This window comes from Ahaetulla prasina, chromosome 2 (assembly GCF_028640845.1).
Source record: "Ahaetulla prasina isolate Xishuangbanna chromosome 2, ASM2864084v1, whole genome shotgun sequence".
Classification (NCBI taxonomy): domain Eukaryota; kingdom Metazoa; phylum Chordata; class Lepidosauria; order Squamata; family Colubridae; genus Ahaetulla; species Ahaetulla prasina.
This window is the reverse complement of record NC_080540.1, coordinates 70,997,481-71,010,223: the sequence shown is the minus strand read 5'-3', so window position 1 is coordinate 71,010,223 and position 12,743 is coordinate 70,997,481. Positions and strand designations below refer to the sequence as shown.

Below are 12,743 nucleotides of genomic sequence, written 5' to 3'. Positions count from 1 at the left end.
TACACTTTTAGCAATTTAAGATATCAGACTTCAATTATATGGTGAATTTATATGATGTGAAACCTTTACAGAGATTTCTGATTGATTTTAGTCTGCACATGCTTCCTGTTGTCTAGAATTCTCCATGCCTAATAAATAATTATAAAGAAAAAAGGTTTACTATTCTTTTGTAGATATTTTACTTATCACAGACAGTAAAATGATAAAGTGGTAGTTTCCTCATTTCTCCTACGTCCTACTTCCCAAAACCCCTGAGCGAATTGGTTTGTTTGAATTCTTCCTACCATCAACAGGACTAGGCTACATTTTAATCTTCCTTCCTGCCTTCATTCAACTGAAATCACATGATTCCCCACTCTTCCTACTGTACCATACTGTTCTATGGGGATTCTATAGGATATTCTCATATTAATCACTCTGATATTCCAAGCAACAATTGAACGCTCTTGAGTATACTGTGGATAACCAAGAAAAGAAATAAATGGATCATAGAACAATCCAGAGTTTTCACTCAAGGTATACATGACCATACTCATAATACCATATTTTGGGCACATTATGCAAAGACCCAACTCTCTTGAGAAGCTGCAACTCTGGGAAAGATGGAAGGAAAGACAAGAGGAATAAGGCAAATGGACTTGATTACAGCAGCCATAGAAGCACCCTTGAAAGGTTTGAAAGTCCACATCATCCTGGAAAAGGTCGATCTATATGGTCCTGAAGAACTAACACCAACCTAATGACACATAATTAATCACATTTTTATTTAGGCAAACTGCATCCGACAGAGATAGGCTAATACAAATACCTTTGCACATGATCTATTGAAAATTGACTATGGTTATTAATATAGTAACACCCCTGGTGATACAACTAAACTGGCTTCTAATTAGCTCCATTAGTTCCAGAGTGTTTTTGACATGTAAGTCCCTAAACCACTTGGGACCAGAATACTGGACAGACTGCCTATACAGACACAGAACTGATCTGTAATTACAATTTTGTACAGCTAAATGTAATCATTAAAACATTAAACTTATCAGAAGTCTTGTTGTGGATACCAAGAGTGACACACTACAAGAGGCACCTTGTAATTACTCAAGGTAGGAGCTTTCTCTACCTTGAGTTGTGGCACCTACACTCAGAATGTTCTTCTTCCAGAAATTCATAAGGCACCTATTATTTAGTTGCAATGGCAATACAATAGCCAATAAGGTTTATCTGAGGCGAGATTATTACTAACCAGAAACTTTAGGTGAGTTAATGAATTATTTTTACTTAGTGAGATATGTGAATACAGGTCTGGTTGGCATCTGTTCTGTAATCCTTTTATAACACTAAGATAAAGTTTTTTCTACTAAAAAATTCTGAGATGTACCTCTTTCTGCTATTCTGCTACGTTGTTGGCACAGTTGTACAGCACTTTGTGCTTGCTCTTTTATTGTTACATTATTTTATGAATTATTATTTTATACTTAGATTTTTATTACTTGGTTATTTAAATTGTTTTATATAATGCCCAGAGTTGATCTGATGATGGTAGTCCAGCTATATAATAAATAAATGAATATACAACATAATATCTAAAATTGTGGGTTTGCCAAAATATTATTTTACAATCTATACTGGATGAGAGAAACTTTCTGGCCATTCTTTTTAAAACAGTCCTCAGACTAATATCACAAGCTGGTGTTTTGTATAGTCATTGGGAAAGAAAAAAAAATCACATTTCTACATAGGAAATTATAAACAGTAGAATTTTGAAGCATTGCAATCTTCAAAAACTTATATTACTGAAATACTCTCAATTTATAATATCACAATGATATATTAAATCCATGGATCACTACACATTCATTTAGCTCCACTAATTCATGCACCAAAATTAATGTTTCCAAAATACTACCTTAAAATGAGCAAAAGTACGTTCCCGATGTTTACACCATTCAGAGAAGCAAGTGAGACTTCTGAAGAATAGGCAGAGATTCCCATTTTCTTCAACCCTAGAATCCATTAATATATATATTATTTTTTGCATGGATAACTTTTCTTACTATTTTTCTAAGCTCTTGAATGCATAAAAAGTGGCAAAAACTATTAGTCTCAAACATTTTTGCATAATTAAATTGATGAACAGTGTCCTTAAGTTGTAAATGTTTTATTTAAGATCATTTGTTACTTTAATAAATCTTGGTAAGTTGCGGCTTAGTTTTTATGTATTAATTTTATTTATATATTTAAAACATTTATATAGTCGCCCATCTTGTAATATAATTGAAATGTATTTCCTCCCATCATTTTGCTTTCAATAATCTCCTTTCCTGCTGAACATCTAGGTAGTCTACAGCAATATTAATAATAAACTTTACACATATATAAAGACATATTAGCACCATATGTTAGTGCTTAAAAAGCTAAATCAACAATTCAAAAGACATATAATTTTGTCCCCCTAATTTTACCAACCACTCTCTTCCTCCAAAGGAAACTAATTTGTTTAACAAATACTGATTTTGGTTTCTTCAAGAGACAGTTATTAAAACAAAGTATTACTTAGCATGATAATTTAATCAGGTCTATGATTGGATTTACATGTCGTGCTATGTACAGTTTACTAATAAGCCACAATTATTGAGTTTATAAAATCAAACAGGCCACATTTTGGTTTAAGGCATGCTGTATAATTTCTAAACATGCTTTTTTCTGAAACACAACAAACAATATTGTGTCTGGCAGATTTACTGGAAAGACAAAACAACGAACAACTGAACTTTAAAAAGATACAGAAAAACTTTATATAGTGTTTTAGCAACATGGTTATTTAACCATTACATTACCCACTCCAGGCCTAAGGTTAAAATAGCAGGTGACAATACATATTATCTTTAAAAAAGCAACAAAAGAGAAGATAGCTGTGTTCAGTAATTCAAAGCCAGCGTAACTGAATTGTTATTATTAACATGATTTGGATATTTTGTACCATTTCCTTCCAAATTACTGCAAGAACAAGTGTTCCAGAGCATTTTAAGTTCAGTCTAAAGTCACTGTACTAAAAATGTAACAAACCAAAAGCCAAATGGTAGGGTATTAAAGTAAAAATATGATACGAGAGGTCCTTGATACTCTATGCAAAAGAAACTATCACGCAGCCCAAAAAGGAACAAAGAGACCCCAAGCATCTCTCCACCAGCAATCAGCACCCAGATCAACATACAGTTTAACTGCAAGGTTAACCTCAGATCAACAATCAAGTAAACAAGACCCCATTCAAGAAACTGCCACATAAGCAATTAGCCCAATCAAAGAATCTCTAAAACCACCCCCACCGACACTGACAGGCAAGCCACTAGAATATAAAGTGACAGCAAACAGCACTCCTTACTAGCGCTGATGATGTTACCTACGGTAGTTTGGATAATGAAATGTCTACAAGAAAGCAAGCTCAGAGAGCACCAAGGACCACTCATGTCAACCCTGAGCTACAAATATTCTCCTTTAAAAATATGATAAGAAAGTCATAGGGAAAAGGAGGAATGAAGAGAAATGTGTCTAGAATGAAAGAACCTGCTAACATGTGCTTACTCCAGGGGTGTCCAAACTTGGCAACTTTAAGACTTGTGGAGTTCAACTCCCAGAATTTGCTGGCTACTCCCCTGGCCTACTCTAATAAGATTTGCTTAACCTTTAACTTCTGTAAAAGGCTGAAAGGAAAAAGAAGGCAACGGTGCTGAATGTAAGAAAGAAAAGCAAAAACTGGATGTCATGATTCATGTCTAAAGAAGACTGGCATGATCAAACTAAGTTTACTCTTCAGCTGGCTTCTCACCATGGATCATTATGAAAAAAATCTTATCTAACACTAAATGGATGAAAGTTCAATGATTGTCTCAAAAAGAGGAAGACGACTGTAGTATATTCCTAAATAGAATAGAATAGAATAGAATAGAATAGAATAGAATTTTTATTGGCCAAGTGTGATTGGACACACAAGGAATTTGTCTTGGTGCATATGCTCTCAGTGTACATAAAAGAAAAGATACGTTCATCAAGGTACAACATTTACAACACAATTGATGATCAATATATCAATATAAATCATAAGGATTGCCAGCAACAAGTTATAGTCATACAGTCATAAGTGGAAAGAGATTGGTGGTGGGAACTATGAAACGATTAAGGTTAGGTTGGTGTTTGATTGCTATATATTTCTGATTGTCACTTTTTTGTATGTTTTTTGTATGTTGCCCAGAGTCCTTTCTTAATAAATCTTATAAATAAAAAATAACTGCCAACCACTGCTTTTCAGTGCATGGAAGAAATTTAAATCTCTTTTTCTCACAACACAATTTCCTTATGATTATTCCCCACCTACCCACCCAGTAGCAACACATCAAATAATTTGAAATCTTACCTTGAAACAAGGTTGCTTAAATCACAGGGCATGTCACATTCTGTTATAATATTAAGATCAGTTACTATAGCTGAAGCATTTCTGTTCATCTGGAGAAAGAAAGTTTATTAATAAAAAAGTGAAGAACAACTCAAATTTATGAATAAATCTGTGAAGGAGTCACGGCTTACTTAATACTGTATTTAAATATAAATGTTATGAGAAACTTCAAATGAGCTTGAGATTTAAATGTTCCCCAAAATAACTGCCAATTGGTAGAGCATGATCAAGTTGATTATGACATAGCAGCAAAGAGCTTCTGAGAATGCACCCAGGTTTATTTATTTATAAAATGTATTGGCTGCCTATCTTACCATAGGAAAACTGTGGGTGGCTTAGTCTTAAACACACACAGACACACACACACACAGTTGTGTGTATACAATTAAAACATAAACAATTAAAATCAACATTAAAACAAAAGGGGAGGGCAGGGGCAGAGTGGGTGGGGGTGGGGGAAGGGCCTCTGGTGGCTCAGACTGCTAAGACAGTCTGTTATTAACACAGCTGCTTGCAATTACTGCAGGTTCAAGTCCCACCAGGCCCAAGGTTGATTCAGCCTTCCATCCTTTATAAGGTAGGTAAAATGAGGACCCAGATTGTTGGGGGGCAATAAATTGACTTTGTATATAATATACAAATGGATGAAGACTATTGCTTAACATAGTGTAAGCCACCCTGAGTCTTCGGAGAAGGGCGGGATATAAATGCAAATAAAAAAAAAACATACACATTTTCAATCCCTTGAAGGGATTTTAAAATTTGAAAACTCATGGTCCGAAAAGTAGATGCAGGAAGGAAAATAACTAAATGTATGTGATGTTTGTAGATATTTGACCTTGTTTTGCAAGGGGGGCACATTATTTTCTTTTTCTTAAACTTTGTTTTTATTATTAAAATCACATTGTGAATTTATAATGCAATTTTTGGAATTCATATTTAGATATTTTGTGTACTGTATTCTCAAGTTTACTTTTCCAGAGTTTATTTTATGGAATATATTAAACTCAAACAGGATCCTACTTTATTATTTCATCAAAATATGATCGAATATGGCATTTGCAAAGAATTGTATTTTAACATTTAGATTTTAAAGTATATTTAATCTAAATGCCTATTTAATTTATGAATCCAGCATGTTTAGTAGTCATTGCCATACTTTATATTGTCAAGTTTCTAATTACCAGACAACAAGAACAGGCAATTAACTCAGGATAATTGCTGCTAAAATCAATCTTATTAAGAAGGCACTGGGGACTCTATCAGAAAACTCTTCTTGTACACCTGTTCACCTGTTGTTCAGTAAAGAAAAATGTAAGCCTACAACATATCATGCCAGTTGCTCTCCATATACAGGATCGTCTTTGCAGAGCAGGACAATACCTTAGATTCAAAATCCTTGTGCTAAATAATAAATCATTTTTTAGATCCACTATGATTCAATTTACAGCATACTAAATCAAAAACAAAGATAATGCTTTTATGCTGTTAAACTTCTGCTGTGTGAAAATGTTCCTGTGTATTCCTAGAAACAAAACTTATCAATGGCACAATATTTTAGATATAGACACTATATCTAATAGTTACAATAGTTAATAGTGAGTTGTCATCTTATGATTGAAGGAGCAAATTGCCACATATTATTTAACTTGTTTTATATACAGGCATTCCTCAACTTGTGACTGTTTAATAATGATACAAAGTTAGGACAGTTTCAGAAAAAATGTTTTATGACCTGTACTTGCACTTACGATTTGCATCACCCCCATGGTCACATCTTTGCAATTCGGGTGCTTGGCAACTGGTTCACATTCATGACCAGCTGCAGCATCCTGCAGTGACATGATTGTGATGTGCTACAAAAATGGTTGTGAAATTGGGTCTGGTCACATGGTGACCTGACTTACAATTATCAATGACGGCTGTATGTATCTTCAAAGCAGTTCAAAGCTTTTATTATGTATATACCTGTATTCCATTCCAAAGATTTAAAAAAACTAAAGCAATTAAAAATTAAAACAAGTGGATCCTTTAGAAAAAAACAGGGAAATGGAAGAAAAGGAAATACAAAACATTTCAAAATACAAACTTATGATAGATATTGGAGCCTGTGCAATGCTTCAGATTCAAAAGAAAAAGGATGTTGGATTACAAGTGTGCAAACAATTCCTATTGGCAACTCTGTAATCCAAACACATCTTTTTCTGGGATCATGCTACCACTACGGAAGGCAGCTCTGCAAGCCTAAGAAGAAATGCCACCTACTGGCAATTTAGATTTAGTCCTTGCTTGTTTACCAATTTAACTCGTTTCTAAAAAATCAAGCATAAGAATACATTTCTAACTGAAATGTTACTAGAACTTACTTTTGTGTGTGTTTCCAAAACAAACAGAATACATTTAAGCTGTAAGTTTTGGCAAATTTTATTTAATTTTATTGGGATTCATTTTTGTGCAGGGTTTCAGGTTCTGTTTCTTTTATTAACTCTTTCCTGTCAAGATAACTGTTCGAAAAATTATACAGTTAAAATAATGAGGAAATTTATGTCCTCATCTTCCTCTTTCTTCTTCAACTGTTTATCCTATTATGTTATGTATTTAACCACATGAAAATTCAGCTTACATTAATCCGATGTAAATAGTATTAATTCTCAATCAAATATAAAGTATGAAGTTTGGAATACGGTATTATGTGGTATCCAAAACTTATGCATTAGTACAGAAATACAATATTTTAATACATATTCATCAGCATAAAATTATTAGCCTTTTCGGAAAAATAAATCAATGTATCAAAATTATAGTAACAACAACCATTGGATAGTTTCACAAGAAATGTCACAAATTCAGTTGTTTAAAAACATCTTCCAATACCTGATTTTCTTCCGTGAGTTTAAATTCCAACAGAAATGAGATTGATTGACACTTTCCTGATAGCTTATAAATTTGAATAGTTTTAGATCCATCTGTAATAAAAGGAAATATTAAAATACACAATCAGCTTCAATCATATGTGTTCTTTATTAATCAATAATATTTAAAAGCTAACCATATTTAATATAAGATACATAGTCAGTTCATTAATGCAGCAGTCTGTCTAAAATACAAATAGACAGTGTGGTGGACTCTGGGCAACAATGTGGCTGGAGGAACTTTTTTTTTAAAGGGTTTTTAAAAAAAATTAAAATAGGGAAGTTTTCAGGCTGCAAACTATAACCTCCAGCAACTTTACAAAATACCTCTGGCATTTTAGACAATGAAAATGTCATATAGCTCAGCTCCGCTTTCTCTGAAAACATGTCTATTTGCTTAAAAAAAAATACAAAGTTCACTGGTAGAGAACACCAGTGATTATAGGCCGAGAGCAACCTCACAGATTTGCCTTCTGTAAATGTAACTGACCACCCCATAGGCTGTTCTGTGAATTAGGTGTGGTCCCTTTAGCAAACATGCTCTCAAAAGTCCAAGTAAGTCTGCCTGACAAACAGGACACCACAGAGCTTGGTTTTAAATATTCTGTTTTCTGGGAAAGGCGATAAAACTGGTGGTGGTCTCAACACTCCGCAGCTACTTCTGTAATGCTGATTAACTGCACCCATTTCAATTGGACTTTTGGTTGAGAAATGGTACTGAGCAGGCTTGCATCACCTTGGCAATTGAAACCAGATTGGTGAATGCAACCCAACCTAGCTCTTGCTGTTTTTGATACTTATAGCACTGTTATCATTCTGAACTATCTGGCAAGGTTGGGGCTCTGGGAAGTTTTTATTTTTCTACTCCGGCTTGGATCACTCAACCCATGGTACCTCATAATATCTCATCATGTTCCCTGTGCTGTTCAATATCTAATGAACCTGAAATAATATTATTGTTATTATTAGAATCAAGGATAGTCATTTAGAACAAAACACAGCAGATATCACAATCGTCGAAAACCGAAGCGTACAATTTATTGATATCACTGTACCAGGAGACACTAGAGTCAAAGAAAAAGAACTAGAAAAAATCACGACATATCATAAAACTACATGATTATGGATGAAACATGTGACAGTGATACCCACCATGTCCAAGAATTTTACAAAATCCCTCAAGAAATTACGGCTTCCTGCAATAACACCAGCTGAACTGCAAAAAAATGCGCTTCTCGGAACATCGTACATTTTAAGATACTTGGTTGATACCTAGGACACTGGCAGCAACCCGTATCAACCATCAGTGCCAGTCAATAATATTTGTGATACATTTTTAAATGTTCAGTTGACTGAGTTTCCGGTTTAATGAATAAAAGAATTATTATTAAATTATATGTTTCCCAACTCCCAGTAATCCTGATCAGTTAGATCTTCTGCAGGTTTGGAATGGGATGATAGCCAATTCTATTATCGCTTATCCAAGAAAATAATTGGTAACCTGAAATATTGGCAAGCATTGATTTCTGGCGAAAAATTGCAACCTAATTTAGTGGATTCTTCTGAATGGAAGAGCAAGAAAACACAGAGCATTTGAGAATAAATCTCCTACACAGTTAGAAACTGCCAAAAAGGTATTATATAAAGAGCTATCCCATTTTTGTTACTTTAAATTTAATTTTGTTTTGGAGTTGTTGGTGTTTTTTACATAATTTTGAGTTCTCTAGGAGATATTAGATTTACTTCATTCTCTTCCTCATTCTTTGAGAAAGCAGCAATGCAAGGTAGCATAAAATGTTTGTGTTCCAAGAAACCCTGTAAATTTCCCTGAAGCATTGCTTATTATGTATGAATTCAGAATCATATTTAATTAGGATTTATTATAAGTCAGCTTTAAACAAACCATACTTGAGATTGCTTTGATTTGGAAACCATAATAAACGGTGGTTCACTTAAATTAGAATAACAATATCAATACCTAGAATTTGCATATTAGAATATTTTTTGGGTTTCTTTTAATATAATGAAGTTTTTTATTCAAAGAATGTTTTAATCAATTACATCCAATTTTAGTCCAATTTTGGGGCTATGAAATAAAAGTAGATATGTAGTAATTGTCCTAACTACTGAAATTTGATTGACCAGTTTGATCCTCTTTGGTTGATAGGACTAGCCAAATTTGAACTGTAATGTTTTCTCTGTTTTAGGTACTGAATAACAGTTAATATTTTTAATTTTATTAAAATATGGCTGTCCAAGTAACATACCCACAGCAAACAAAACTCCAAGGCAGGTAGATTCCTCTAAGAATAGTTTTATTGGATATGTCATATAGGCACAGATCAGGTGAAAACCGTCTTTGAAGGTTCCCGCTGTTTTCACCTATTAAAAGTAAATATTTTTCCCCTTCCCCAATCAAGGTGCTGTCTGACTGCCAGGCGACATCACTCCTCCTTCCTCTGACCAGGTGTGAGAATGTGCTTGGTTCCCACGAGAAAGTATTTTATTTTGGCTACAAAACCCCAGCAATCTCTAATCCCTCCTCCCTATCCCTCAGCTCCACTGTGGCAACACTGAAGCTCCAAGATGGCTTCGGTCAGGTCAGCTTCAGGGTTGACAATGGCAATATCAATATTTGAGATTAGAAATATAATGTTGAATCAAAATAATGTATGAAGTGTGAAAAAAGTATATAATACTGTGACAATAATTAAAATACCTACTTTTTTCCACAGGTTTACGTGAATAATTTGTAAAGGAAAGGCCTGTAAATTTCATTATAAATGAGAGATCAGCTTCCAACAAGTGGAGTTCAGTTTCCTGATCTGGAAATTTTGATTGCTTCAGTTTTTCTTCAGGCTTTTTTCTAAGTAATTTCCTACAGTAAGAAAAACTGTTATCAGCTAGATCTGCATGAGAAACCTCTAGAACATTGGCATAGAAGCTATGTTAATGAACAAATATTTTTATTTTTCCACAGATTTTTTTATCTATGTGAGAAAACAAAAAACCATGAATGGGCGTAGGACTGAACAAGAGATGTATTTTTTATATTACAAGTAGATGACGCACCATGTAACTTACAGATCTTTCAATGCCCCAACAAGTACAACAATTATTCTCTTCATATATTTTTGAGAGGTCAAGTATCTTCCAGTTGAGATATTTGAGGCCAAAACTCTTGCAAAACCCCTATGCAGGATATAATTAACTCATCTATCAATTTTTACCAAATGGAAAGGTAACAGCGTTCCATGTGTCTTTGGCGTTTAGTCATGCCGGCCAATATGACCATGGAGACGTCTTCAGACAGCACTGGCTCTTTGGCTTTGAAACGGAGATGAGCACTGCCCCCTAGAGTCGGGAACGACTAGCACATATGTGTGAGGGGAATCTTTACCTTTACCTTTACCTAATCCTTGTAGTCTGCCCAGTGTCATTTCAGAGATGGGTATCCATGTACATTATTTAAATAAACAAACAAAAAATTACCTACATGATCTCCATTATTTCTGCCTCAGTATATGCCATTGACTGGTGTTGACTATGTTCATATTCTTCTGTTAGCAGTTTAATTTCTTCTTCCAAAGATTTAATTTCATCTTCGCAGGCCTGAAGTTCATTGCTATTCATTTTTCAGTTTTTTCTCTTTCTTCCTAAAGAGAGAAAACTAATATAAATATGGCAGTTAGGCAACTTTTTTTCTCCCCTTTTCCTAACTTAAAGATTTCAATTTGTTTCCATCAGTCTGCCAAAAATAAAGAAGCATTATTATTATTATTTGCTTTCTTGGAAAATATTGTGGAAAGCATTGGGGATTAAACTATCAATTGTAATACTTTACGTCAGAAGCAAAGGGTGAAGAATAGAATAGAATAGAATAGAATAGAATAGAATAGAATAGAATAGAATTCTTTATTGGCCAAATGTGATTGGACACACGAAGATTCTTTGATGCATATGCTCTAAGTGTACATAAAAAAAACAAGATACCCTTGTCAAGAATCACAAGGCATAACACCCAGTGACAGTCATAGGTACAATAAGCAATCAAATCATACTAGGAAACAATATCAATACAAATCACAAGGATACAAGGAACAAAGTTACAATCATGCTGTCACAAGGGGGAGGAGATGGGCGACAGAAATGTTGAGAAGACCAATAGCAACAGTAATGCAGCCTAATGTGAATAGATTGACAGTGTTGAAGGAATTATTTCTTTAGCAGAGTGATGGCGTTTGGGGAAAAACTGTTCTTATATCTAGTTGTCTTGGTGTGCAGTGCGGATAGGAGTATATTCATATAAAATATAATGCAAGAGAGTTTTCATTAGGGCAGTCTATGTTTGCTGGACCACGACTTCCAACTCCATGACTGAAAAGCAGACTTTTCAAAAACCATCAGAGATGTGATGCCAGGAACCTAGTCGCCTAAGCCTGGGGATCCTCAAGAAGAAATAGTTGGGAGTTTTGGGGGAAATAGAGTAGAATAGAATATAATTTTTTATTGGCCAAGTATGATTGGACACACAAGGAATTTGTCTTGGTGCATATGCTCTCAGTGTACATAAAAGAAAAGATACATTTCGTCAAGAATCATAAGGTACAACACTTAATGATAGTCATAGAGGAGGAAGAGAAAAACACTCTGTATTATGTGAAGAGAGTTCTGAAAACAAAACAACCCGCAGCGCGATATGCTCACAGACCTTGCCTGGACCAGACCCCGCCGGTTGTCTTCGAACCCGCCGACCAAACTAACCGAAAGCTACACTCTGCTTCTTCCGCTGCTTCGAATGAGCCGCCAAAGAAAGCCGTCTCGAGCGCTACTACTCTGCAGAATATAGAGGGGGGAAGAGGAGACGGAGAAAGACAAGAGAGGCTTCTATACTGAATCGGTTGTAGATCATCTCCTTTCTGGGTGACTGTACATTAATTTTTACACTACTCGGCCACAAAACATTTCTGCAGCGCAGCATAATGAGTCTAGAAACTCTTCTCCACTTCGTATCTCCCGTTTTAGCTCCATGCGATAGTTCGATCCAACTGTGTCAGGGGGCGGGGGAAAAGAATACGACAAGGAAAAGGAGAACATAGAGCTTCGAAATATTGAAGAGTGACTTAACATCTGAACTTCCGCTTAAAAATATTAAAACTGGTCACACAGATATAAGCGTTTGTACAAATTTGAGACTCCGGGTTGGGTGGAGAAGCGTATCGCGCCTACCTGAACTTATCGCCGCTGTCTATGAACACTGCAGAGTTTCTCTCTCTTACGTCTTTTTCAGGAGAAACCCACGTCTAATAGAATAGCCGCTTACGATACGTTACTCGGGCGAATGTTTCTCAACCTTGGCGACCTTATAGACTGGTGGACTT

The 12,743-nt window shown here is 34.9% G+C and overlaps 1 protein-coding gene across 3 annotated transcripts in view; it reads right to left on the bottom strand.

Annotated features, from left to right (window-relative positions):
- Positions 1–12,721, bottom strand: part of CENPP (centromere protein P) — a 167,533-nt gene extending 154,812 nt beyond the window's left edge. The window contains exons 1-7 of one of the 3 annotated variants that reach the window (XM_058171335.1): positions 12,592–12,721; positions 12,074–12,198; positions 10,859–11,018; positions 10,086–10,240; positions 7,325–7,416; positions 4,412–4,500; positions 1,907–2,003 (exon numbers count right to left, since the gene is read on the bottom strand). In XM_058171335.1, the coding sequence (XP_058027318.1) occupies positions 1,907–2,003; positions 4,412–4,500; positions 7,325–7,416; positions 10,086–10,240; positions 10,859–10,995 (570 nt within the window). In that variant the 5' untranslated portion in view covers positions 10,996–11,018; positions 12,074–12,198; positions 12,592–12,721. Of the gene's footprint in view, positions 1–3; positions 737–1,906; positions 2,004–4,411; positions 4,501–7,324; positions 7,417–10,085; positions 10,241–10,858; positions 11,019–12,073; positions 12,561–12,591 lie in introns of those variants that run through there. The other 2 variants (XM_058171336.1, XM_058171337.1) reach the window with 2 other exon arrangements.
- Positions 12,722–12,743: the final 22 nt, after the last annotated feature.